Here is a 26,377-nt window from a genome sequence, read left to right as displayed (position 1 = left end):
CAAATATGTTAAATAAATAAATTGCATTTAAAAAAAAAAAACTGAGGCATTAAAAACAACTCTAAAAGACAATCAATGAAATGTGAACAAAGCTTTTGCATTTTTTAAAGAGAAAAATAGTAATGGATGCTTACCTTAGATGTAAGAGTTTGGGAAAAGTCAAAGACTGAGATGAACCAACTGTACTATTAAATTCAGGCTCTGATCTAGGAAATAAATAATTTCCTTTTTAATGACTTAGAACATCTATTTTATTTTTACTTCACTGTTCAAAGAAAATTTCTGGGTGAAAAAAACTTAAAACCATAGTAGATAAGAAAATATGTTCTTATTCAATGCACTCCAAGTAGAGTCTCATTAAAGTCTTTTATGATTACTATCATATACCCTTTCAACAAATTGCATCATAGGTCTCCCTCACGGTCCCATCACAGTCTCTCATCCAGAGAGGGCACTCAAAAAATGATCTTTGAATGACTAATTGGGAAATACATTTGCATTCAAGAAATATCAAGCCAAGCCCTTCCCATGGGAAGGACCTAAAATGATCATAGACCAACCTTACAATCCCTACCTTAGATTAATCACAGGAAGAGGTGATGAGGAGAGAAGTTTCTTGAACTGATGTGTGCTCAGAACTTCCCCTTCAAAGTTCACCTCCCACATTCTAGAGCCAGGGCGGGCACAATATATTAGGGGCTGCTGAGTCCCAGAGCTTCTTCCTGGGAAAAAACAAGCTCCATATTCTCCATCTCTTTCCTTTGTACCAATTTTCCAAAACTTTTCCCTAGTAATAAAAAAGTGGGGGGAGTGGGGAGGGGAGGGGGGAGAGGGGAGAAGAGTTATGTATGTTATTAAAAGATTAAAAGATTAAAAGCAACAATACAGTAATGCGACAAGGCCCAACAGCCCCAGCCCACAGTTATATCTTTCTTGTTTTCTGTTTCCCTAGCACTCAAATATACTGGTACCACACAACTGTACTTAACACCAACAGCCTGAAAAGGTTTAGTATTTCTAACATTCTTTTATATTTTGAGGTTATCTTCAGTTTGTCTTACAAATGTTTACTAGTCGCTTCATAAAGGCAAAACACAGTTTAGGGACACAAGCACTAGAAAGAGGTAGAAATAACCAGCTGACCCTAAATTTCTGTGACGTTTCCAGTCCTCACTGTTCTCGTCAATAAAATATTAATACTAATGTATGTTTTGTATATACATTATATATGAGACAACTATACAGAGATATAGATATAGATTTCCGAGTTCTCCAATTAGCTCCTTGAATAAAGGGAGTGTCACCTACCTATTTCATACCAATAGAGTCTAATGCTCCATAAATGTTTTCCAAGTGAACTGATTTTTATTTGGGAGTTTAGGCTTCCTGTATTAAATGCCTGCTATGGGCAGAGTATTGGGGGGAGATACAGCCTAGTAAAAGAAGCTTAGTCTCCTCTTCCTCACTCCCAGGACCCTTTTCTCTCCTATATATTAGTATTTCGAACAGAAGGTGGACAGTGGGAGGAACAGGAAAACTCAAATCATTTCACTGGGTTGTCAATTCTTTCTAAGCCACTTCCCTCTTTGTACCAGCCTAATGTTGTTCCTCATATACAACATTCCACCTCCTGCCCCTGCACCAGCTAGCGCCCACATCTGGAAGACTCTCACTCTCTCTTTGCACCTCTTCCTGTTGAAACCCTTGCTCCCTTCAAGATTAAGCTTAAGTGAAAACTCCTATATGAGACCTTTCCTGATCTCCCTCAAAAATGTCTCTACATATTTTACATTTATTTATGAGTTATTTTTAAGCACCTTGAGAATAGCAGTTACTTCTTTTTGTCTCTATATCCCTGGTGCTTAATGAATTAAACTGAATTATTTAAAAGTGACAGTAAAAGGCTATTGGGAGTAAATGGTGAGGAGTAGAGTAAAACCTATAGCTGCTTAAAAATCAGCATAGTTATTTTAAATATTTTGTTACCAATATTTCCCATAATTATCTTCCAGATGTGTACTATTCTCCCAGGGACATACAGCATATACACAGAAAAGCATAGAGTAAATTTCACTATATGTGAGTCCACTTTGACTTTTCTTTCTCCTTTCTGCCCCTCTTATAGGCCAATCAGTTAGCTATCATTCTATTGATTCTATTCCTACAGCATCTCTCACATCCATCCCCTTCTCTCTACATAGCCAACATCCTTGTAAAAGCCTCTGGTTGTCCTGTCTTCAGTCCTTCCCTTCTCTAGTGCATCCTCCATAAAGTGGCCACAATAATCTTCCTAGAGGACAAGTCTGACCGTTTGATTCCCCTGCTCAAAAAATGTAGTGGCTCTATATAGCCTAAAGTACAAAATACAAGGCTCTCAGTCTAGTTTTTAAGGCCCTTCATGACCTGGTTTTAACCCACCCCTCCACCCTTGCATTTTTCCTCTGTTAGGATCAATTATAGTCAATTTTGTAGGATAAGTTGCAGTTGTCTTCTTTTTCTTTTGTATTTTGCTACACCATATTCCAAATTTTCCATTACTTTTAATAATTGCTATATAATTTATGATCTTGACTTTGGTTCCTTGGTACTCTCTTTCTCCCTGGCTAATTGAAATATTTTTTCTTTAAGCCAGATGCTCAGGAATTTAGCTCTCCCATTTCTGGATGTATTAAGTTTGGGATCTCTTTCAGTTGACCTACAGATTCTTTCTGTTTTCATTTTGCCCTGTGGTTTTTAGTATTTCTGGGCAGCTTTATCTTATGACTTCTAGAAATGTGAAATCCAAGATTTTTGTTTGGTCATGGTTTTAGGGGAATCCAATTATTCTTATATTATCTAACCTCATCGCTTTTTCCAGGTCAGTTGTTTTTGATGGTGGTTTCCATAAAATATATCTTTTTACTTTGTTCTAATATTTCTTATTTTATTGAAGTTTTTAGTTCTATTTGCTCAACTCTATTTTTCAGAATGTCTACTACTTAGGTAAGGTTTTCTACTTTCCTATCTAAGCGTTCTCTTCTCTGTCCAAGCAGTGGCAAAGGAGAATGGACTACCTTAGAAAATGAATTTCACATCACTCCAGGTCTTTAAGAAGACGTCTACAAGACCACTTACCTAGATTTTAAAGGAGGCATTACTAGTTAACCTCCCTTCCACCTACAGGATTCCATGGTTCCATGTTCCCTTTCATTGTGTAAATAATTGAACACATACTTTATTTAGCCTGGTTTGTTGGTAAGTATGGAGAACTCCAGAACTATCCACTGTATCAAAAGCATACATGAGAAAAACTTATCTGAAAGACAAACATCTGCCTTTTCCTCATGAAAAATATAAAGACTGACAAAGAGAAATAAGGGCAAGTACTTGTTGATTCATTTAAGCCACTGTTTAACTAATAAAAATTACAGTGTATGATGCAACCAAATTTACCTCTCAGTATCACATAAGAAGGATCGAGTGAGTGAAGATACAAGCAATCTTCCATCCAAATAATCTAACTGTACTATTCGAGAGTCAACTGTTGTTATTGTCTGAACTGGGAACATCACAAAGGTAGCAGTTGCCTAAATAGTTGGGGGGAGGGAGATTAGAAGAGGGGTATAGAAAATAAAAATTCATTTCATCACAGAATAATGAAATATTATAATAATTAAAACATTGTTCCCTTTTTGTTCCCAATTTCAAAATTTTAGATATCAAAATAAGAAAATAAAGCAAACCCAAATATGACTTATCCTATGAGGATTTCAGTTCCTAATCAAAAATTTCACAGAAAATAATTAACTTTATAAAGAATTTTAAAAACAAAACCTAAAAACACTGTATGTATTTCTCTCCTAGCCATTCTCCATTCAAAAACTTAAACTTGATTCTTACCACTTCTTCAAGTTGTACAGTGGCTATCATGTTCTCCCATTATTTCAGGAATCTATAAAACCATGCCAAACTCCTTTGCTCTATGGAAAAAAGAAAAGAACTATTTCTCACCTTTCCTTGTTTGGATGTGTTGAATTTGATGGCAGAAACTCTTCCCAAATGGTCTCCTACAAAAACTCTAAGAACAGCTGTGTCCCAACAGAGAGATGTAACTCTCCGGCCTTTGTGTTCTGAAGATACATAAATTCGTTCTGGTTTCCCACGACGCTCTTGATTTAATTCCCAAACTACTACAAAACCTTGACTAAGAGAACAGTCAAAAAGAAAAAATTATTAGCAACACAGAGAATTGTAACAATGAGTATCATCTTACATAAAAATAAGAGTTTCTAAAAATTAAAAAGCATGTCCATAACCCCAGCCACTATCTTAAGGATAGACAAGATGAAGAAAATCAAGCTCTGAATCCTAAACTTTGGAAAAGCAGATTTCAGAGATTAGATCAACAGGATCCTGTGGCATAAACCTATGAAAAGAACATATACCAACAAGGATGGGAGGTTCTGAAGAATGAAATGTTGACAACGCAAACACAATTGATTCTGATAAAGAAGAAAAGGTCAAATGAGGGGGATGATTAGAAAGACTGATATGACTAATCTGGGAGCTCATCAACAAACTAAATTTAAAAGCATAGGGTGAGATCCTCCATCACCAGAAGTCTTAAAGTGGAAGTTAGATCTGACTTCCCCATTCCAGGTCCAAAAACCGAGAATTGTATCTCTTGATGCTTTTTAAAAGGCTATTTTAAATATCTGGAAAATCTAGGAAAACTTTTAAAACATCCTCTTATTAAAAGGGAAAAGGACCTGCATGTACAAAAATATTCAAAACATCTCTTTTTGTGGTGCCAAAATATTAGAAATTGAGGGGTTCCCATCAACTGGGGAATGGCCAAACAAGTTGTGGCATATGAATGTAAAGGAATACTATTGTGCGATAAGAAATGATGAGCAGGCTAATTTCAGAAAAACCTGGAAAGACTTGCATGAACTGATGCAAAGTGAAATGAGCAGAACCAGAAAAACACTGTACACAGTAACAGCAACACTGTGTAATGATCAACTATTAATGACCTAGCTCTTTTCAGCAATACAATGATCCAAGACAATTACAAAGGACTCATGATGGAAAATGATAGCCACATCCAGATAAAGAATTGATGGACTCTCAATGCAGATGTAAGCATACTATTTTCACTTACTTTATTTTTTTCGTTGCTTTTTTTCCTTTTTGTCTGTGACTAATATGGAAATATGTTTTATGTGATTGCACATATATTACCTATATCAAACTGCTTACCATTTTAGGAAGAGGGAAGGGAAGGGGAGGAGGGGAAAAATTTGGTACTCAAAATCTTGTAAAAATGAGTGCTAAAAATTGTCTTTACACATAATTGGAAAAAATACTATTTTGAAAAATCATCTTACCTGGTGGCTACAGCAACATAGTCATCATCATGTAAACAACAGGCAACCTGAGAAACAGCACCTTCCTAAAGCCAAAAAAAAAAAAAAAACCCCAAGAAAGGTTTTAATGATATGGAGTTTGTATGTAAGATTAAAGAATATTTCTGTTAGCTCTCAATTTAGGGGCAAGATCACATTTCTCTTCCATTTAGTGTACGTTTTTCCCTAGTGGTAGAAATTATTTTTACTCACACTCAAATGCAATAATATATATAAAGCACTCTGCAAACCTTAAAGTGCTACATGAATACTAGGTATTATTATATGAAACACACTATACAGATTGAAGTCTAAAATGTCTAATTTACCAATTTAAGAGAGTTTGGGCTAAAGAATGAGGTCTCTGACTCTTTTCGCTCCAAATATGCTTCACATTCAATTCTCAAAAGCAAATAGTATGCCTACTGAAAATATATACAGGTCAACCTTTATCACCACTGAATTTCTGGCTTCTCTGGTATGACAAAAAAGTGGTCTGATATCGGAGAAAATATCTGCAGGGAACTATGATCGGTGGGGAAAAAAAACTAAACTAAAAGTAGCCCCTGACTACAAAGAATTTACATTCTACCAGGAATATGTGGGAGGAAATACTACACATTTGTTGTTGATGATGATGATGTTGTGGTTCTTTCACTAGTGTCCAACTCTTCGTAACCTCATTTGTGGTTTTCCTATCAAAGGTACTAGAGTGGTCTGCCATTTCCTTCCCCAGTTCATTTTACACATGAGGAAACTGAGGCAAACAGGGTTTTGCCCAGTGTCACACAGCTATTAAGTGTTGGAGGCCACTTTTGAACTCAGGTCTTCCTGACTCCAAGTCTGGTGCTCTATCCACTACACCACCTAGCTGCCCCAATATAACACATACACAGAAACATTAACACAAGTTCATTTGAGGGAAAGGGAATTAGGGAAGCAGACACATGCAGAAGAAGAAAGTTAAAAACTCACTGAGACAAAAGAGATAAATACATTCTAAGCATGGGAGACAGATGATAATAATAGTAATAATTAAAAAGCTTTAAAGTCTCCAGCGTACTATATACATGTGATCCTCACAACAACCCTAGGAAGTAGGTGTTAACTTCTTATCCCCATTTTACAGATGAAGAAACCGAGGCTGAGATCAGTTAAGTGGCTTGTCTAGGGTCACACAGCAAGTAAGTGTTTGAGTCATGATTTGAAGCCAAGTGTTCTTGATGCCAGGTATAGCTTTCTCCACTAAACAACCCAGCTCCCTATGTGACTACATGGAGAAGGGAGATGGAATTCCAACCTCAGAGAAGATCTGATAGATCAGTATAGTGAGATAATATGAAATAAATCCAAAAAGGTAGATTAGAGCAAAACGTCAGGCTGAGGAATTTTGTCCTAGACACAGTAAACAACCAATGATCATTACTGAACAGAGGACGGATAAGGGCAGATCTTTGCCTTGTAGTTAGATTATTTTGGCAGCTACATATAGGGAGGGTAAATTACAGAAGGCAGAGAATAAAAAAAGAAAAACCAACAGGAAGATGACTAGAGTCTAAACTAGAGCAGTGGCTATGTGTGGAGAGAACAGGAAAACTGAGAAAGATCTTTTAGATAAAAATCAGTTAAGACTTGACAATTTATTGGATATGAGAAGTGAAAAAAGAATCAAAGATATCTCTGAGGTTTCAAACCTAGGTAATAGAAAGGATAGCATGGAAATGGAAGTTTAAGGAAGAAGATAATGTTTAGAACACACTGAATTTGAAATGATTATGAGAAATTCATTTTCAGAAGAAAAATAGTAATGCCAGAATGGAGTTTAAGAAAGAGAGTAGGACTTGACATACAGACTTGGGAGTCACTTGCATAGAGAAAATAAGTGAATCGAGGAGAACACTGAGGGATGCTGAGATGAGACGACGAGACAATGTTAGGGCCCATAGTTACAGGGTGGGAGATGAATAATCCAGCAAATAAGAATAAGAAGTGATGACATAGGTAATAAATTAAAGAGTATCACTATTATAGACTCAAATAAATATCAGAAGTAAAATAGTCTAAGTTTTTTCTCTCTCACCACATACTGGATGCTAAGTTCCTGCAAGGCATGTACCTCAGACCTTTTATATCTCCACAGCACCTAGGTTAGTGCTTTGCCACTAAATGCTCAGTAACTACTGTTGGTTTGATTTAACATACTTAGAAATCAAGTCTAAAACGTCTTCTCAGAGCTCAGTCATAACCACCTTTAGTGGGATAGGATTCCTTACCCAGACAGGAAGCACTAAAGAACTGACACTACTGGGCAACTAGGTAGCACAGTGAGTAGAGCATGAGCCCTGGAGTCAGGAGGATTCGAGTTCAAATCTGGCCTCAAACATTTGACACACTTACTAGCTGTGTGACATTGGGCAAGTCACTTAACTCCAACTGCCCTGCCTCTCCCCCTCCAAAAAAAAAAAAAAAAAAAGAAGAAGAGAATTGACCCTACTGATTAAGCGCTTCTTGTGTGCCAAGCTGAGTAATTCACAGACCAAACTGAATTCTCTCCTTGCTTCCCTGAGTCAGGGTGTGGCAGTATTTCTTTGATCTTACCCTATGGGAAAGAAGAAGTCTCTGTTCCCAGCTTTCTTTCTGAATGAGGTTCAGTCCTCCTCCTGAGCTGCCCAGGGCTAGCCACTTTCGAGACACAGCAATACTTGTACACTGAAAAGACAAATCAATCAATCCACCAACAAGAATTTCTTAAGCAAGCTCTTGTTATGTGCCAGGCACTGTGCTGAGGGTACAAAGAAAACCAAAAACAGTCCTTGATTTCAAAGAGATTACATTCTAACAATGTAGACAACATGGGTTGTCAACAACTAGGTACATACAAGATACATACAGAGTAGATGAGAGTAGCCATAGAGGGAAATGGGGAGGGAAAGGAAAAGACCTCCTGTAGAAGATGGTATTTGAGCTGCCTATTATGTGGCAGGCACTGTGTTAAGTGCTAGAGAATAAAAATACTAAAATGAAACAGTTCCCGAGTTCAGGAAGTTTATGGTCTCCTGGAGTCAAAATTAGTATAACCACAGCTACCTAAACAAATTACACTATCAGGAATGTGGTCAATACAGTTGTTTTTGCAATCTATTGCCCATTTAATTTCTTATTCTGAAACAAGCCTACTAAAGTAATATTTTATTAACACCTACAATGTAATAAGGTATGGTTTTTGTCCTATTTTATAGTCAATCATGCTTCCTGTTTTCTGAAACAGTACAATGAGTTATTAAATTTGGTTCAACAAATTTTTTAAGTACCTTCTACGTGCAAGGTAGTATAAGGATGAAATCCCTCTCCTCGAGATGGGAGCTAGCATCCATGGGACAAGGGAATGCTGAGGTAAGTCATATACACAGATACGATGAAATGTGATAAGGGCAAAGGAAAAAGCCAGACAAAATACTCTAGAAAATCTGAGAAGAAAACACTTTTAGCTGGCAGGAAGGTAAAAGTAGACATAAGGGGGAAATGACACCAGAGCCAAGCCTTGAAAGGGAAGTAGAATTTTGACAGGGACAGACAAGGCAGAAATACATACCAAACCTGGCGAGGTCCCTGAAAATTCAGGGATGAGAGACAGGGGCTGAGCTGGGGAAACAGCTAGCAATCCAGTCTGGCTGAAACAGAGTGCCCAGAAGGCAGGCGGCATGGCAAAATAAAGGTAAAAAGGCAGGTCAGAGCCAGACTGGGAAGGCCTTAAAAGTTGGGCTAAGGAGTTTCATTTTACCCCATGGGCAACAGAAATTGGAAATGAAATAACCATGATGCATTCAAATACAAAATCGAAGCACCTAATATGTCCAAATTAGAATCCATTACCCTCCCCTGTGAAGGGCCTCACCACCCTGCCAACACCAAGCTCACAACCTCAGAGACATCCTCAACTCTTCCTTCTCCGTCACTTGCCAGTTCTACCAACACAGTATTTTTCTCATCCTCTTCTCTCTACTCACACAGCCAACACCCTATTTTAGGCTCTCATCAGCCTTCAGCTGGGGTACTACAAATTCCTTTTAAGTGTACTCTATGTTTTCAATCTCTCTATTCCCCAATTCATCCCCCACAAGTGCCAAAATAACCTTCCTAAAACACAAATAACCATGTCACTCACCTATTCAAGAATTCTCAGTCATTCCCTAGTGCCTATAAGACAAAATGGAAACTCCTCAACTTGGTACTTAAAAGTTTTCCGTCTATTCCCAGTTATCCCATTTTATATACTTTCCATTACCATCAAATTGGCCTTCTAACTCTTCCCTATCTCCCTTCATTCACACAGGTAGTCTCCCACACTTAGAATATATTCCATCTTCCCCTTTTTCTCTTAATATCCTTAAACATCCTTCAAAGTTCAACTGAGCTGCAGCCTCTTCTATGAAGCTTTTCTTGATTCCCCTATGCTCCAGCCACTCTTAATTAAGCCACATCTTCTATTTACTTGTCTACGTAAATGCTGTAACACCTTTCCCAACACCAACCTTGGTAGAACATAAGCTCTATGAGGGCAACAGCTATTTCTCATTCTGTCTCTGGATTCCCAGTACCTTGCAGAGCACCTTGTAAATAGGAGGTTTTTACTAAATGCTTGTTGAATTCAGCCTCTAAAGGGAAAAGTTATCAGCATCAAATGATTACTCTTAAGAACAGAAACTTCCTCAGCATTCAGAAGGGTATGTAGCATTTCTAAGACAGGTAAGAATCATTGCTTGAACATAAACAACTGAAAGTCAAATAATATATTTGTTCCATGGTATACCCAGATCATTGAGAATACTCAAATATAAAATGATGATAAAGAAACTCACCTTCAGGCGACTAGAATCCAACCTGAGAGCTGATAGCAATGGATCCAAAGATTCAAACTCTGCCAGGACATGGCTAGAGGACTCTGGTATTCCTGGCACCAAAGTCATGGCTAGTAAGGTAAACTGGTAGTACACAAGAGATAGTTTTCTTCACTTTGGAGCTCTACCTGAAAAGATATAACATGAGGGGCATATTTGCTCAGAAATCACTCAATCTAATGCCTCAATTAAGAAAGGAAGAATTTAAGGTCTAGAAAAGTTAGATGACTTGCCTAAGGTGCTCACATAAGGGATAAGTAGCCAAACCAGAACCTAAACCCTAGTGTTAAGTCATTTTTTCAGTCATGTCTTACTCTTCGTGACCTCATTTGGGATTTTCTTGGCAAAGATACTAGAGTGGTTTGCCATTCCTTCCCCAGCTCATTTTACAGATGAGAAGATGAGGCAAACTAGGCTAAGTGATTTGCTCAGAGCCATACAGCTAGTAAATGTCTGATGCCAGATTTGAACTCAGGAAGATGAGTATTCCTGACTCCAGGCCTGGCACTCTATCCACTGAGCCAACAAACCCAGTTATTGTCTCCAAATCCAGTTATTTGAAATATATTTCTTGAACATCTACTTTAAAGAGTTTGGTAAATACAAAAGAAAGAAAAAAGAAAGTCACTGTCTTAAAAATGTATACAATCCAGTTGAGGAAATAACATACCTGAATACATCAAGCATATACAATTTAATTGCTATGGACACTTCCTCCGCCAATGTATATCACAACTTCTCTACAACCTTGTAGTTTACCTGGGGAGAAGTCTCTTAGCTAGGTCAGTCTTTCAACAGACTCCACTGCCAAGCTTATACCCAAAACTTTTCTAGACTAGCAAAACCTACCATATCCTGTACTCCCTCCACTGGCACAGACTTCCAGAAACTAGAGATATCTTTATCTCCACAAAGGAGAACTTTAGTGGAAGAAACCATCTGCTTCTGTCATGTTATTACCTTGATACAAAACCTTCAGTGTCTCCTCAGTGACTCAAAATTAAATTCCAAACTCCTCAGACAGGTTTTCAAGGTCATTTATAATCTAATCCCATCTACTTATGCATCAAGTGATCACATCAGAAGAGGTACTATATGGTATGATATTGAAAAGGTGTTGACAAGGCCCCAACAATTATCCTAGATTCATTTCCTTTAAATGCTGGAAGGGTTTTCCATCTTTAAGAATATCCCATAGAAATCCATGTTCCCTTGAGGAGCATTTAAGCATGTGGCCTGTTCAAATGTGGATAACGTTAGGGATGGGGGGAGTTTGGCCAGTAGAAAGGAAATAAACAGAAGTCAAAGGAGTTGTCATCAATATATAAAGAATCTGTGATTCCACAGTGTGGAAGATGCTTCTTTAAGTTCAGGCTAATAAAGGTCTATACTAGCGTGAGAACAATAGCAATGAAAGTGGTAGGGAGGGAATGGTACCTAGTCTGGGCCCTTCCTCAAAATGAAGGTTCCAGGAACTCATCAACAGGAGAAAGAGGCTGCAGAGATAGAAGGAAAAGGCAGCTGAAACATGTTGGCAAAGTCTGGAAAGTGAAACAGAACTAGGACCCTAGTTCTAGCCTTCATCATCTCTAGTCTGGACTACTACAATAATTTTCTAATTGTCTCCTTGCCACAAGTCTCTTCCCCTCTGCAATCTTAGCCACACCCCCCACCAACCAAGTGATTTCCCCCAAGGTGTAAATCTAAGCATGTCATTAGCATACAGCATACTCTAAATGCCAAGGGTCCCCGGATGCCTTGAGGAAAAAAAAAACTCCTCTGCTTGGCTTTTTAACCCCTTCACAAGCTGGCCCTAATCTAGTTTTGTAGCCTCAATTATGCTACACTTGTTAAATTGCTGCTCCACTTAGAATTTATTCTAGTATATGGTGTGGAGTTGTGGATTTAATTCTATTCTTTACCATACCAACACACAGGTGTATATGTGTATACACACATGTACACAGATGTATATGTACATGTATGTGTGTATATTTATTTATATTTCTCCCCACTTTTACTGAATAATTCTTTCCCTCAATTTTGTAGTACTGAACTTATCCAACACTGGCAAGATATAAGCCTTTGGTTCTAATTCAGGATTATTCAATCTGTTTCATTGATCCATTTTTCTATTTTTGATCCAGTACCAGCTGATTCTGACAATTACCACTTTTTAGAATAATTTTATGTGCCATATAAAAAGTTCAAAAGACATAGTTTCTGAGTAATTAATCATTTTATTAATCATGCTAGCAATAATAAAAGGAATCAGTGGAACTATCAAACACCAAAGACCCCTCATGGAACCCACTCAACATTTATCACCCTTGGAAGAGTAGGTATCCCTGAGGGTGACAATAAATTAATTGGTTAACAAGTAATGAAATGAATATTATAATGAGAGCTGGGCTTATTCTAAAAATGTAAGGCTCTTGAGAGTAGGGACTGGTTTTTTCCTTTTTCCTTTTCTCTCTGCCTCCTCACCACCTAGAACAGTGCCAGGTAAATAAGAAGCATTTAACAAATGCCTGTTCGTGGATTCATGAAATCATGAATCTGCTGAATTTCTGCATAGAAAACTTATGACTAAGGGAGAACAAACGGGTTTTAACAAGGAAATGGACCAAGGTTTGAAAGAATATTGATAATTCTCTAATGTGGAGTGAGATCCAAGTGGCAAATCCACTGCCACCTCTACCCCAGGCTGTGGGTGGGGATAAAAGGCCTGCAAGCTTGGTATTAAATCCAGACAATAAGGTTGGAACCTAATGGATACCTAAATTTGCTTCCCGTTCTTCAAAGTTTTAAAGAATATTTAATCATCACAAAATGTCATTTAAGATGATTTTCTTAGAACATTGTTACATTGTTAGTGGAGTTGTGAACTGATCCAGCCATTCTGGAAAGCAATTAGGAACTATGCCCAAAGGGCTACAAAAATGTGCATACCCTTTGACCCAGCAATACCACTTCTACTGATATATCCCAAGAGATCACACAAGTGGGAAAGGAATCCATATGTACAAAAATGTTTATAGCAGCTCTTGTTGTGGTGGCAAAGAATTAGAAATAAAGGGGATGCCCATCAACTGGGGAATGGCTAAACAAATTATGGTATGTGAATGTAATGGAATACCACTGTGCTCTAAGAAATGAGGAGCAAACGGACTTCATTATAACCTGGAATGACTTATACGAACTGATGCTAAGTGAGGGGAGCAGAACCAGGAGATCATTATGCACAATTATAGTCACACACTATCTGTAAGGACTAATTTTGACAGACTTGATTCCTCTCATTAACGCAAGGTTCAAAGGCAGCTCCAAAGGACTCATGATGGAAAAAGCTATGCACATCCAGAAAAAGAATTATGGAGTCTGAATGCAGATTGAGGCCAACTTTTTGCTCTCTTTTTTTTTCCTTCTTTTTTGGTTTTGTTTCTCCTTTCTCATGACTCATTCCATTGGTTATAATTCATCACAACTGGACTATTATGTAAATAAGTTCAATGTGAAGATATATGTAGAACATATATCAGATTCCATGCTGTCTTGGGAGGGGAGGGTGGAAAAGAGGGATGGAGAGAAAATTTCGAATCCAAAAACTTGTGGAATTGAGTGCTGTAAATGAAAAATAAAAAATAAACTTATTAATAAAGACATTAATATTTTCTTTAAAAAGCTTATGAATAACTTTAAAACATTTGTTGGTTTCAAAATGTGTTTAAAGTGTAAAAAAAAAAAAGTTAGCCAGAGTTTTAGGGAAGTTGCAAAAAAAAAAATTGCTAGGAACCACCACAAGGTCCCCTTCAGTAGCAAAATGCTACAAACTTTAATGAAGCATTTATAAAAATAAACATAAATCTCTTCCTTTTTAGGAGAAAAGAAAATGAAAGGGCGTTTTAAAAAGACCAAACTTCTTTTAAGTGTGTGGGAGACTTCAGTTCCCTTTGTACTCTGAAAATTTAGGGCATTCCCTTAAGGTACTGACCATTGAGCTAGGTGCCTCTGTGGAAAGAAAGCTGGACCTGAATTTAGAAAGACCTGAATCCAAATACTGACTCATTTACTACTTCCATGACCCTGGACCAGTCACTTAACTTCTGTCAGCCTCAGTGTACTCATATGTAAAAATGGGTATAACAGCACCTACCTCCCAGGGCTGTTGCAAAAATAAAATGAGATATTTGTAAAGAGCTCTGCAAACCTTAAAAGCACTTTACAAACCTTACAATGCTATATAAATGCTAGCTATATTATACTTCTATTAAAATTAGAGGGTAATTAGAATGATGAAGGGTCTTGAATTCATGCCATATGAAGATCAATTGAAGAACTGAGAATGTTTAACCTAAAAATGACTTAGGATAGTCATGATTAACTGCCTTCATATGTCTGAAGGTCAGGTCAAGTCAACCAGCATTTTTAGGTGCCTAGTATGTGCCAGGCAAAGTACTGGGGATACAAAGAAAGGCAAAACAGTCCCTCCCCTCAAGGATTTCAAACTTGGGGCAGATGACATACAAACAACTATATTCAAACAAGATATATAGATGTAATCATAGAGGGAAGACAATAATATTAAGGAGGAATATTAAGGAAAGGAAATAAAAGGAAACCTTTCTTACAAGTAGGATTTTAGCTAGGACTTGAAGGAAGCCAAGGGAAAGTGAGAAGGAAGGAAAGAATTTATGACAAATATGATAATAAGTAGGTTACATTTATACTACTTGGTCAGAGGGCAGAAATGGGAGCAATGGGTGGAAATAGAAAAAAAGACAAATTTAATCTTGATTTAAGTCAAAACATCCTAACAATTAGGGCTATTCAAATGTGGATTGGGCTGCCCCAGAAGGCAACTGGTTCCATCTACTTCTAATTGGGCTTCAAACAAAAGCAGGAAGATGCCAGTTCCAAGATGCAGTAGAAGAGTTTCTTCTCTCTGTTGGAGGTTGTAGCATCCAGCTTTTGGGGTCCCTAGTGACATAAAAATTTTCACGGATTTGGTGATAGGTACTGTTGCCAATCATATATATCAACGGGTAGACATATTAATTATTGTATGCTCTGCATATGCTGGGGATGGGATCTGAAACCCTAAGAGGAAAAGACTATGTCTCTGGGATCTGGACCCCCCAAAAGGAAAAGCCCTGGACTTTCGCACGTGACTCAAGTCCCTGGCATTCACCTGGGGCCACGGGCCCTTCCCAGTTAAAGTGCCCTTTCATTGAGGCCCTCATGGTCTACACCTGGCCTCACCCTAGACAGTCACTCCTTAATTCCATCTAGACCCCTTCTCAGTTCCCAGTCTTCTGTCTATAAGGTCTATCTTGCCTCCGATAAAGTGCTCACGTTCCTTAAGAATCTGGCCCACTTGTTCATACAAGTATCAAGAATGCTCAGATTCTTAAAATCTGGCCACCCGCACCCGTGTTCTAAGAAACCTTATCTCTGGCTGAAAGAAGGCTTGGGTCCAATTCGAGGCAGGACCTGCATCGCTTGCCTTTGAATTTCGGGGTCCCAGAACCCCTAAGACTTCAACACACAGACCCACGGCATACCCGTAGCAGCGGTTTCAGCAACCTCATATAGGTCTTGGTTAACGGGGCAGGAGGGATACAATGGAATTTTTCATGGTGCAGAATGGAAGAGTAAAGGTTTACAAATTCAAGTACAGATATCAAAAGGGGAGGATCTGCTCAGGTAAAATTATAAACGAGTCAATAAACACTAGGGATAAGGCTGGAATTCGCAGGCTAGCCATCGGCACTGGAGCTATGCCTAGTTTACTCGACATGCTCGTCTCAAGTAAACACAAATTCTCTTATCACTAACCAGTTAAGCACCAGAGCTAAAGTGTGCGAACACTAGCCAGCTGTGGACTGGCCGTCCTAAAGAAATGGCGCTAATCAAGTCAATACTAAAATGCTCTTAAGAAACGACCAACTGCGAAGTTCTCAAACGGTGACAGCGCCTAAAGCCCACGTTCGGGCGGGGGGGGGGCTTTCTTCTTACAGGGAGGGGCACCTTTCACAGGACGCATTAGGCAGCCCGCCCTCCCCAGGGCTCAAGCTTTTGTCAGGTTAGAAGGGAAAACAGAGGACTAGGAGAAGGGGAAAGGAGAGGAAGTGGGAGGGGAGGGGAAAACCAATGGCTCAGCCTAGAGGCTCCGGGGCCGCGCACCCCTCCCTTACTCTCTCCCCGAGACGGGGCCGCGCACCCCTCCCTTACTCTCTCCCCGAGACGGGGCCGCGCACCCCTCCCTTACTCTCTCCCCGAGAAGGGCCCGTGCACTGCCGTGGACTCTTTGGAACACTCACCGCGCGCTAAAACCTAACAGCCAGTCGGCCCGGTAGCTCGGGGATCCAACTTCACCCCGCTGACGTCAATCGGGAGCGTCGGGCGCACAGCTATAGATGTCACCGGCACTTCCCCGTCACCTGACGGGACACGGCCCCTCCCGCGCGGTCCCTCCCCCTCGGGCCGAGGCCACGCTAGCGCTCCCCCACGGCCTGAAGCCGCCGGGGGCCGCGGACAGGCCTAGCGAGAGCTGGGGCCTGAAGGGCGTCGTGGATTGGGGTCGTGTGGGGCCGCACGGGCAGCCGCGAGTCCCACTACTGTCTGCAGTCGGAGAGTGGTGCAGGTGAAGGAGAGCGTGAAGGTGGGTAGGCGGGGGAACCGAAAGTGTCATGGCGGCCGTGTTTCCCTGTCACGTGGCCTCCCGGCTCCGCCTCATTGCTTCCGGTCACGTGCCCCCCGTGTCCTCCCAGCCAGCAATGGAGGAGGCTAGACCCCCCAGCAGCGGAGGCGGCGGCAGCGGGAGCCCGGGCACCGCCAGGCAGCGCCAGTGAAGAAAGGAGCAGAAAGAAGCTCGCCCACCGACCCTCCCTCCGGGCCCGGGCCGGGGCTCCCGCACGGTACGTCCACGGGGAGCCGGGGAGGGCAGAGGACACCCGAGCTGCCGAACCTGGCCGCCAGAGCGGGGTGCCCACCCCGGGGGCGCCCAGACACGCGGCCCCTGGCGGGGAGCGCCCCGAACCGGCGCTGCTCCGGGCCCCGAGCCCGGGAGCCGCGGCCGAGCCTGCCTGTCCCCAGGGGCTCGAGTAGGGAGCTCGGAGGAGGGAGGAGCAGGGGCTGCCCCTGAGGGCCCCAGCTGAGAGGCCCTGGGGCTCTGCCACCTTCCAAGGCAGGGCTTTTTTGCCGGAGGTCCGCAAACTTGATTTAAAAACACCTTATACATACGGAGGTGACTATTTCGATATTAACTGGCTTGCTTTATGATCTTTTATACATTTAAAAACATCATTCTGAAGAGCCTGGGCATCATTAGACTGCTCAAGGGGTCCGTGACACCGAAAAGGTTCACCCCTGCTCCAAGAAAAGGAATCCCGACGCGCTGCTCAGGCCCACGTTCAAGTTAGGCCCTTCCATAGGGACGGAGCAGTTAAGAGTCAGCGGGAGACGTTGGGGTAACGTTCTCGGGGCTGCCCAAGCCAGGTCAGCTTAGAGGGTTGGAAGCCAGTGGAGGGCGAGGGGCTGCAGCTAAGTGAAGTCAGTGAGGCTGGCTTCTTCCCTGTCTCCCATCTAGTAAAATGGAGGGAATGGTAGCAACTTTGAGTCCTAAGAAACTGCAGAAATTCAGTCAGAATAATCCGTTTAAGGAAAGCAACCACGAGCTCAGCAAAGTACTGGATTGGAAACACATTTTGGAATGAGTTGAAGTGTGTTTGGGAAAAATAACAGTGTAAATAAAAGGTCATTCCAGCCATTCGTTATCTAGTGGCTGTTAAAGAGCTACACAGATGTCCTCATCCAGGTCAGAGCCTCCAGATAAGCCCATTCTGCATTGCTTAAATTTTCCTCCATGCCATTCTTAGTTGTGTCTGCTTCTCAAACCCACTGCCAGCCACTGGGCCAACTTGATATCCCGTTGTAAAAGACAAAGTTGTTCGACAAACCTTTTTCCCCCAGTAGTTCTGCTGGACCTAATGTACTAACCTTCCCCCATCCCCTACCCATTTACAATAAAATACACTTGTCCTTACCAAATAAGACCTGCTCCAAGTATGACTTGGGCATTGACTTTCTAACCCCTTTCTACCTAAGCATGCTAAGTGGCTATTATCACCATTTATTCTCTTTTAAGGTGGTAATGCAAACTGCCTAGCCTCTGCACCAGCACCTCTTCAGACTGTGTGTTGGTGTTTGTGTCCCTCCCTTTCTTCCCCTTTGCCAAACTCACTCCTCCCCCAACCCCTCTGCTGCAGAACAAAAATGGTTGAATAAAACTGCCTGGGCCTGCAGTTAGCATCCTTGTCATTTAGCATAATTCTTTTGCTTTTCTGTGTAGTTGCAGCTGGAGGTTTTGGTTACTACATTTGTATCTAACATTTTATTCTCTTTCATGTCTCATTAAAGAATGTTGAATCAGATTACTAATTTTTCATGATGTTCCCATTATTTTTTTTCTACCAGGAAAAAGAATTCTAAATTCTGAACTTTTATACTGGAAGAAATAATAGTCCTCTCTGCCAATAATTAGCTTTCCTTTAGGGAAAAAAAAATGTACCTAGTTTTCCCTTTTCTGTTACTGAAAGTGATGTGAACAAAAGAAATTTACAGATATAAAATCCAAAGATTTCATATTGACAATTTAGTATCCTTCCCATACTAAATCTTCATAAGTAGAACCATGTCTCTGGTAACACTTTCTTGCCGACGCATAAGGAAGGCATAGCTAAAATGGGTAGAGACATGCCTTATTTTATATAACGGAGGTGTTCCTAATGCTTAGGTGTAAATCAGATATTGGTAGTTATAGTGGAAGAGGCTGAGTCCTATAATAAATCCTTTTGTTACATAAAGTCATATTTTAGAACCTATGCTTTGTTTATATCAACATATGTGGAATTTTCAGTTGAGGTTTTGGAAGTCAGCCTTATACTCTCTGAAGGTGTAGGGTCTTGAACATCGAGTAAAGTGCTACCCAAGTAATATTGCCAGGAAACAATTTGGCTTGGGTCTTTTGGTTCCGTTAACTTTTGGCAATTATACCATAATGTCTGCCACTCAGAAGGCCAGAAATCATGATTCTAAGATACATAGTCTTTACATGTAATAGACTATTGACTTTGATGACTTTACTTGTTTTTATTTCCACATGTTGGTCCTAAGTTCATTAACCAGGAGTAATGCTCTAAATTAGAAATGGGTAAAATCTGAAGTTCACAATTCTTTTCTTATTCTTTCAATGTATGAAAATACTAATGGACTACAAGATCTAAGGAGTAAAATCATAGCCCTAAGTAATCCAGAAACAAGAAAATCCCAAAGCAAGATTTGATTTTTAGCTTCAACACCAGCTTTTCTGCTTTGGTGCTGAGAAGTGCACCTCACAACCCAGCTGTGCTTTCCATTAGCAAGCCTTCTCTGTGGTGACCTTTCCAGTTTTATATTTCTGCTGCTGCTTCTTACTAGGAGTTCTCAGACTCTAGGTACCTTGCAAAGAGAAGGTTGAAAGGTTTTCTTCATCTCAGTGATTCCCTGCTCCTTGGTAATACATCAACTGTTGACATTTAAAGGGGTATTTACTTGGATGCACAGCAGGGAAATACACAGTATACAGTTTGGGAGAGGAGTATAATCATAGGATGAAAAGGTTAATTGTCCACAATTTACAAGGATTCTTAGAGATTAAACCTAGTCCTCTATCATTCAAAGCATATGTGTCATTTTCCTTAGGTCATTTTTGAGACTTTTATGTTCAGCTTTAGTTCCGTAGATGTGGAATCATCTAGCCAAAGCAGTTTTGTGCATCTTTCTGGGAATCTGCCTCCCCAGGCCTCCTTATTCTTGCCATATAGAGTAGAAGTACCTGGACTAAGCAGGAACTTCTTTTGCTTCGTAAGTTTTCTCACCCTTAGCCTAGTGGCTAAGTTTTGTCAAATCCATTCTGTCCCTGCCCAAATCTCCCATTCGGAAAGATCAACCTGCCTTGGCAGTCTATGTACTTTGGCACCAAATGAAGGTATTCACCCTGCTTCTTGTTCTGACTGGTCCTCTGAATCATATTTTGGCTGTCACTGATTTATTGATTCATGGAAAAAAGATTCATCTTGAATCTGTATTCTAAGGACCTTTGAATAGGGCAAATAGATCCTTCAACCTTTCTCTTCCTGTCATTTCTCCATGGGTATTCCAAACTTACTCTCTCTATCATCCTGAACCTCTGATTGCAAGTGGGCCCATTCCGGCCAGGGACCAATAATGACTAAGCACCATTCCTCATACCACACTTAGCCATTCATTCATTTCCTCATCCCAGGATCAAGTCACTAGACATTTGGACCTTTCCTCTTTAAGGGATTGACCCAGTATCGTCACTAATCTTCTACTTTTCTCTCATTTCAGAAGATAAAGCAGCCTTCCTCTTCATGTTTAACCCTTCCATTTGTGTCCTCAGTCCTTTCCCCTTCCATCCTGCAGGACTTTATAATTCTTCCACTTTCACGTTCATCTGTAATCTCTTCCTCTGCACTACTATTACTGCATTCAACACTACTAGCCACCTCTTTAATTATTACCCAGTCCTGGTTCTGCTCTAGACTGATGGATTGTATCTTCCATCTCCCTCCCCCTAAGTGGGTGTCTCCTAAGACTGTCCTCAGTTCCCTTCTTCTCTGAACTCTCCCCCTTGGTGATAACCATAATTTTTAGCTTTTGAAAGTCTGCCTCAGACCCTGGTTGGGTCTTGAACATAGAGCTAACTGCTACCTAAGCAACCCTGCCAAGAAACAATCTAGGGAATGCCTGCAATTCCTTTGGGATAGCCCCATTGGATCTGTTAACTTTGAGCCATCATCCCTTGGGGCTTACTGTGTTTCTTCTACATTTAAAAGCCTTCAGTGTCTCACCATTACCTATAAAAGAGTGTAAACTTCTTAACCTGCTGTTTCTTAAGGGCATTGCTAATCTGGTTTCAGTCTTTTCGCCTTTTATTTCACTATCTATCTGTATGTGAGTCCTATTCCACAGCCAAACTGGACCACTAGCTATTTACTAATCTGCCCTTCCTCCTCTCTTTCCTTCCATGTAGACCATACCTGAAGGTACCACATCCATACCTCTATGCAAATGAATGACTCCCAAAGTTATATATCCAGTGTTAATCTCATTCCTTTGCTACTCCTGTCTGGATATATCCTACCTTTACCTCAACATATCCAAAAGTAAATTCATCATTTAAGTCTTCTGTGGTCCAGCCAAAATGGCCATGGTGTCACTTCTTGGCAAAGATATCTTAGGGGAAAGGAAGGGAACAGCCATTGCTTTTGAGGAAACTAGAACAGACAGAAGTTTAGTGACTTGCCTGGAGTCGCAGTTAGTGTCTGAGATTGGATTTGAATTTAGGCCTTCCTGATTCTAGGACCAGCACTCTATCCTCTGTGCCACCTCAGTAGTTAACGACACTACTATGTTTCCAATCACCTAGGTTCATACCTTATTTCAAGCCCTCATCACTACTCACTTGGATTATTTTGCTTCCTAATCATTTTTGATGCTTCCAATTCAGTAAACAGATCAGTAAATTAAAGATAATTTGAGAAGGAAGCACTAATAACTCAGTCAAGTGTTCTTGTTTATGTAGTTAGACCTCTTTGGCAGTCTGATGAAGTCAGTGAACCCCTTCTCAGAATAACGTTTTTAAATTTATAAAATACAGAGAATTACAAAGGAAACCAATGATAATGAAATACAGTTAGCAAAATTTAAGGGAAAAAATGGCCATAGACTACAGATTAAGAACCCTGGACCAGAGACATCAAGAAAAGCTTTTCTTAGGAAGTAGGATGTAAGCTAACTCTTAAAGGGAACAGGGGCATTGTAAGAAATGGAAATGTTCTAAATATTTTCTAGCTATGAGAGAGAGACTGTCTGAAGGGAGAGGGGCTAGGGGTAGAGTTTCAAGAGTGACACCATGGCCATTTTGCCTAGACTACAGAGGACTTGAAACAAAGTAATTTAAGTCAGAAAAGGTAGGTGGGACCAGATTTAAAAGATTTTAAAATTTATTGGTTGGACAGCTAGGTGTGGTACAGTGCATAGAGTGCCAGGCCTGGAGTCAGGAGGATTCTCCCTGAGTTCAAATCCAGCCTCAGACACTTATTAGCTGTGTGACCCTGGGGAAGGCCCTTAACCCTGTCTGTTTCGATTTCATCATCTGTAAAATGAGCTGGAGAAAGAAATGGTGAACCACTCTAACATCTCTGCCAAGCAGTGACATCATGACCATTTTGGCTGGACCATAGAAGACTTAAAAAGAAGTAATGTGTAATAAGTCAGAAAAGATAGGTGGAAGGCAGATTGAAAAGACTTTAAATACTAAACTGAAATTTGTATTTTATCATAAAGGCCATTAGCAGCTACTGAAAAATGTTGAGGGAGGGAAAAATGGCAACAGGAATCAAATTAAGAGGCTGTTGCTGTAGTCCTCCGGAGTAGTGATGGTGCCATTTGGTAGAATCTACAAGACTTAGTCATTGATTGGATGGTGGGGAGATGCATATGGCATATGGGGAGATGACTCTTGGCCTATTAACAGTCTCATGTGATCAAAGGGTTCTGTGTTAATTGGTAGGAACATGAGACAGCTGAATCCCCTAGGTTCCTTTCCCACATGTTACAGGTTATACTATATACAATGAAACTTAGGATATTCCTGGAATTCTGGAGTTTTTATAGGCTTAGTTTGCAGGTGGGAATAGAAAAAAGTAGACTACAGATAATCCCTAAAGGAAAGCCTGTCTCCAGATAGTGTTCTGAAAGGGCTTCAGTGACAGAATCCTGATTTTGGCAGCTGAGAATCTAGTATGTTGCAGTAATAGAGCCAAGCATGGGGAGAGAAGGGGGGAAAAAAACCATTAAAAATAACTGATGAGCCAGAATTCCAGAAACATTCTACTGAAACATCTAGAAGCCGTCTAGAATTGCACTTTCAAAAAAAGTCACTCCAGCCTTGAAGAGTTGATGGGAAAGTAGTACTACCTAGTGAAGCAATTAGATAATTAGTTTGTGAGGATTGATGCAGTTGAATTTAGTTTATCGAACATTAAGTTCCTACTGTGTTCAGAAAACTGTACCAGGTGCTAGGATATAAAAAGACACCTATCCCACCACCCCCAAGATACAAATGTACCTTGTAAATGCTACAACTGCTGCTTCTGGGGTGCTGGCTTCCCATTTAACTAGGCAGTCTCTTACTGAGGAAGAGAAATATACTGAAAATATACAAACTTGATAAGAAATTTTAAATGAAATCAACAAATACAGTGTAACTATGGAGATTTGATCATTAAAAGGTAGGGAAAATGTAAATGAAGCATAAAGTAGATAGTCCCTGAGGCTGAAAGTTTGAAGCCTTGTATCAGACGTAGTTTTGTTTGGAGACATAGGATGGAACTCTATATAAACAATATGGGATTCAAACAGTAGGGGGAAAATGGACTTGAGTACTGAATTTGGGGAGCCTGAATCATGGTCTCACTTGTGCCACTAACAAACTGACATTGGGCAAGTTCTTTAATTTTTCTGAATACATTTTCCTTATCAGTAAAATGGAGAGTTGGACTAAATGATCTTCCCTTCTAGCACTGTAGCAAACTTTTAAACTAGCTAGTGCTTTTTATAGGCATTATAGGAAATAATTTAAAATATTTTTTAAAGCTATACAAGAGTGTCTGTAGCAATGTTATACCTAATAATAAAAAGGAAAATGCCCAGTGTTTAGGGAGTGACTGTGTAAAACTCAGGTGCCATAAATAGTGGCTTGTAGAGGATATACGGAAATGTGAAAGTATCTCTATAGAAATAATATAGATAAAAAAGCATAGCTCAGTGGGCTGCACTACTTTTACAGTTGTTTGAATTTATAATCTTAAAGATAAGAATGGGTTTTATATGGAGTTGAATTAATAACTGTCACTGATACTTGCACTCAATCTTATGATTGAGCTATTTAAATTATAGCCTAAGAGTTACAATGTATGAGTAATGCTGTGTTAGTTAATACCTACAAGGTGAAGAGACTAGATGTTTGCTTTTAAAATTAAAAACTCTTACAGAAATCAAAAATACACAAGTTTTACTTAAAATGCTTGAATACTGTTGTCTTAATTGTTGCTCCTTATATGAGCAACATTTTTGTGCCTTGTTAACATCATACTTAAAGGGTGACCATGCCTTCATTTTTCTCCAATAGCACCTTCCAGCCAGCATGGCAACTTCATCAGAAGAAGTTTTACTGATTGTAAAGAAGGTGCGTCAGAAGAAGCAGGATGGGGCCTTGTACCTCATGGCAGAAAGGATAGCTTGGGCACCTGAAGGCAAAGACAGGTTTACAATCAGCCATATGTACGCGGACATTAAATGTAAGTCATTCATCTAAAGCAGAAATTTGATTTTTAACATTTTGATAATTGTATTTCAATAAAATTTGTCTTCTTTGTAGTCTTCCGTATTTTATTTTATGAGTTTAAAAACATTCTGAGAAGAGATCCATAACCCGACTGCCATAGCACACAAGTTCTAAAGGTTGTATGTTATATTTGCAAGCACATTTCAAATAACTATGATGTATTTGAGAGGCATCACAGAGGAGTGGACAGAGCCAGCCTCGGAGCCAGGAAGATGTGGGTTCAACACGAAGCTCTTAATATACTAGCTCTGTGACTCTAGGCAAGTCACTTAGGCAAGTCTGCTTAGTTGTAGAAAAAATGCCAAGGCAAATTGGTAGGTGGCCTTTACTCATCTAAGGCTTCCTTGTAGCAATCAAATCACTGGTCTTCTCTCTCTCTCTCTGTCTCTCTCTCTCTCTCTGTTATCTATCTATAGGTCTATGTGATCTATCCTGGTAATTGGCCATCAGCTCTAGGGAATCATTATATACTTTGCATGAGTTTTGAGTTGGAGGGGAGTGGGGGTTGTTTGTTATTTAAGGCATAAGATATTTTTATGTTTTATTTAGTTATAAAGCTGTTTTTAAAAATCTTTTTGCTACCCCAAGTTTGCAAGTTTAGCTTTGAACACTTAAAAATCAGGGTAAATATAGAACTTTATGGTATGACAGGAAATTCATTACACTTTGTTTTTAATAGCATTTACCATATCATTCTTCCACTTTGGTTCTAACTGGAATTTGAACCTTTACTCAGAAAATAACCCTCCACTTGTCTCAACTTGTGGGAAACCCACAACTGAATGGACAAGTAACCCCTTAACAAGATTGTAACTTAGAGTTGTTCTGGTTCACAGGAAGTAATTGTACTCACCTTCATTTTTCTGTGACATGTATACCGTGATACTGTATTAATGAGTTCATACATCAGAATAGTAGGATATGGGGAATACTTGGGAAAGTGTAAAAACAATTGTTACAGGTAAAATCCCATTACACTTCAGGAGTCAAGGAATACAATTCCAAATAGAGCAAACTCCCCCACAACTTTTGAACATTTAAAGCTAGGCACAGTGCCTGGCACATGGTACACACTTAATACATGTTTGTTGACTTACTGTGTGCCAAGCACTGGAAAGAGAAGTGAAACGTCCAGTGGGCAACTGGTGATATGTCATTAAAACTTAGGGGAAAGGTTTGGACTGGATATTTGAGCCATCTACATAGTTGTGATAACCCCCTGAAGCTGATGAAGTTGCCAAGAGAGAGCAGAGGGAGAAGAAAGGAAGGCCTAAGACAGAGCCTTGGGAGATACCTACAGTTGGGAGGCTGGGATGGTTGAAGAGCCAGCAGAGGAGACCAAGGAGTTGTCACATAAGAGAAGAATCAAGACAAGGGGGCGTTAAAACAACCCATTGAGAGAGAGAGAACAGCATCAAATGCCACAGCTAGATTGAGGAGCAGGTCTTGAGGGAAAAAAAACATCAGATCTAGCAATTAAGGAATTGTTGGTAACATTGGAGAGAACAGTTTAATTTGAATGATGAAGTCACTCAAAGATTGAGGAGTCAGTGTAGACAACTTTTCAAGGAATGTGGCTCAATACAGCAAGAAGCAGGTTACTACGTGAAAGGCTG

The 26,377-nt window shown here is 40.0% G+C and overlaps 2 protein-coding genes across 4 annotated transcripts in view; one reads left to right on the top strand and one right to left on the bottom strand.

Annotated features, from left to right (window-relative positions):
- Window positions 1-16,760, bottom strand: part of HPS5 (HPS5 biogenesis of lysosomal organelles complex 2 subunit 2) — a 48,952-nt gene extending 32,192 nt beyond the window's left edge. The window contains exons 1-8 of one of the 2 annotated variants that reach the window (XM_036762725.1): window positions 16,609-16,760; window positions 10,247-10,413; window positions 7,986-8,096; window positions 5,370-5,434; window positions 3,991-4,183; window positions 3,433-3,566; window positions 575-787; window positions 135-206 (exon numbers count right to left, since the gene is read on the bottom strand). In XM_036762725.1, the coding sequence (XP_036618620.1) occupies window positions 135-206; window positions 575-787; window positions 3,433-3,566; window positions 3,991-4,183; window positions 5,370-5,434; window positions 7,986-8,096; window positions 10,247-10,354 (896 nt within the window). In that variant the 5' untranslated portion in view covers window positions 10,355-10,413; window positions 16,609-16,760. The remainder of the gene's footprint in view (window positions 1-134; window positions 207-574; window positions 788-3,432; window positions 3,567-3,990; window positions 4,184-5,369; window positions 5,435-7,985; window positions 8,097-10,246; window positions 10,414-16,608) is intronic. The other variant, XM_036762726.1, reaches the window with a different exon arrangement.
- GTF2H1 (general transcription factor IIH subunit 1) overlaps window positions 16,695-26,377 on the top strand; it is a 28,000-nt gene continuing 18,317 nt past the window's right edge. Inside the window, exons 1-2 of one of the 2 annotated variants that reach the window (XM_036762727.1) lie at window positions 16,695-17,205; window positions 24,546-24,714. In XM_036762727.1, the coding sequence (XP_036618622.1) occupies window positions 24,561-24,714 (154 nt within the window). In that variant the 5' untranslated portion in view covers window positions 16,695-17,205; window positions 24,546-24,560. The remainder of the gene's footprint in view (window positions 17,206-24,545; window positions 24,715-26,377) is intronic. The other variant, XR_005010639.1, reaches the window with a different exon arrangement.

This window comes from Trichosurus vulpecula, chromosome 6, assembly GCF_011100635.1.
Source record: "Trichosurus vulpecula isolate mTriVul1 chromosome 6, mTriVul1.pri, whole genome shotgun sequence".
Taxonomy (NCBI): Eukaryota; Metazoa; Chordata; class Mammalia; order Diprotodontia; family Phalangeridae; genus Trichosurus; species Trichosurus vulpecula.
The sequence above is the reverse complement of the archived record's forward strand: the minus strand, read 5'-3'. Positions and strand labels throughout refer to the sequence as shown.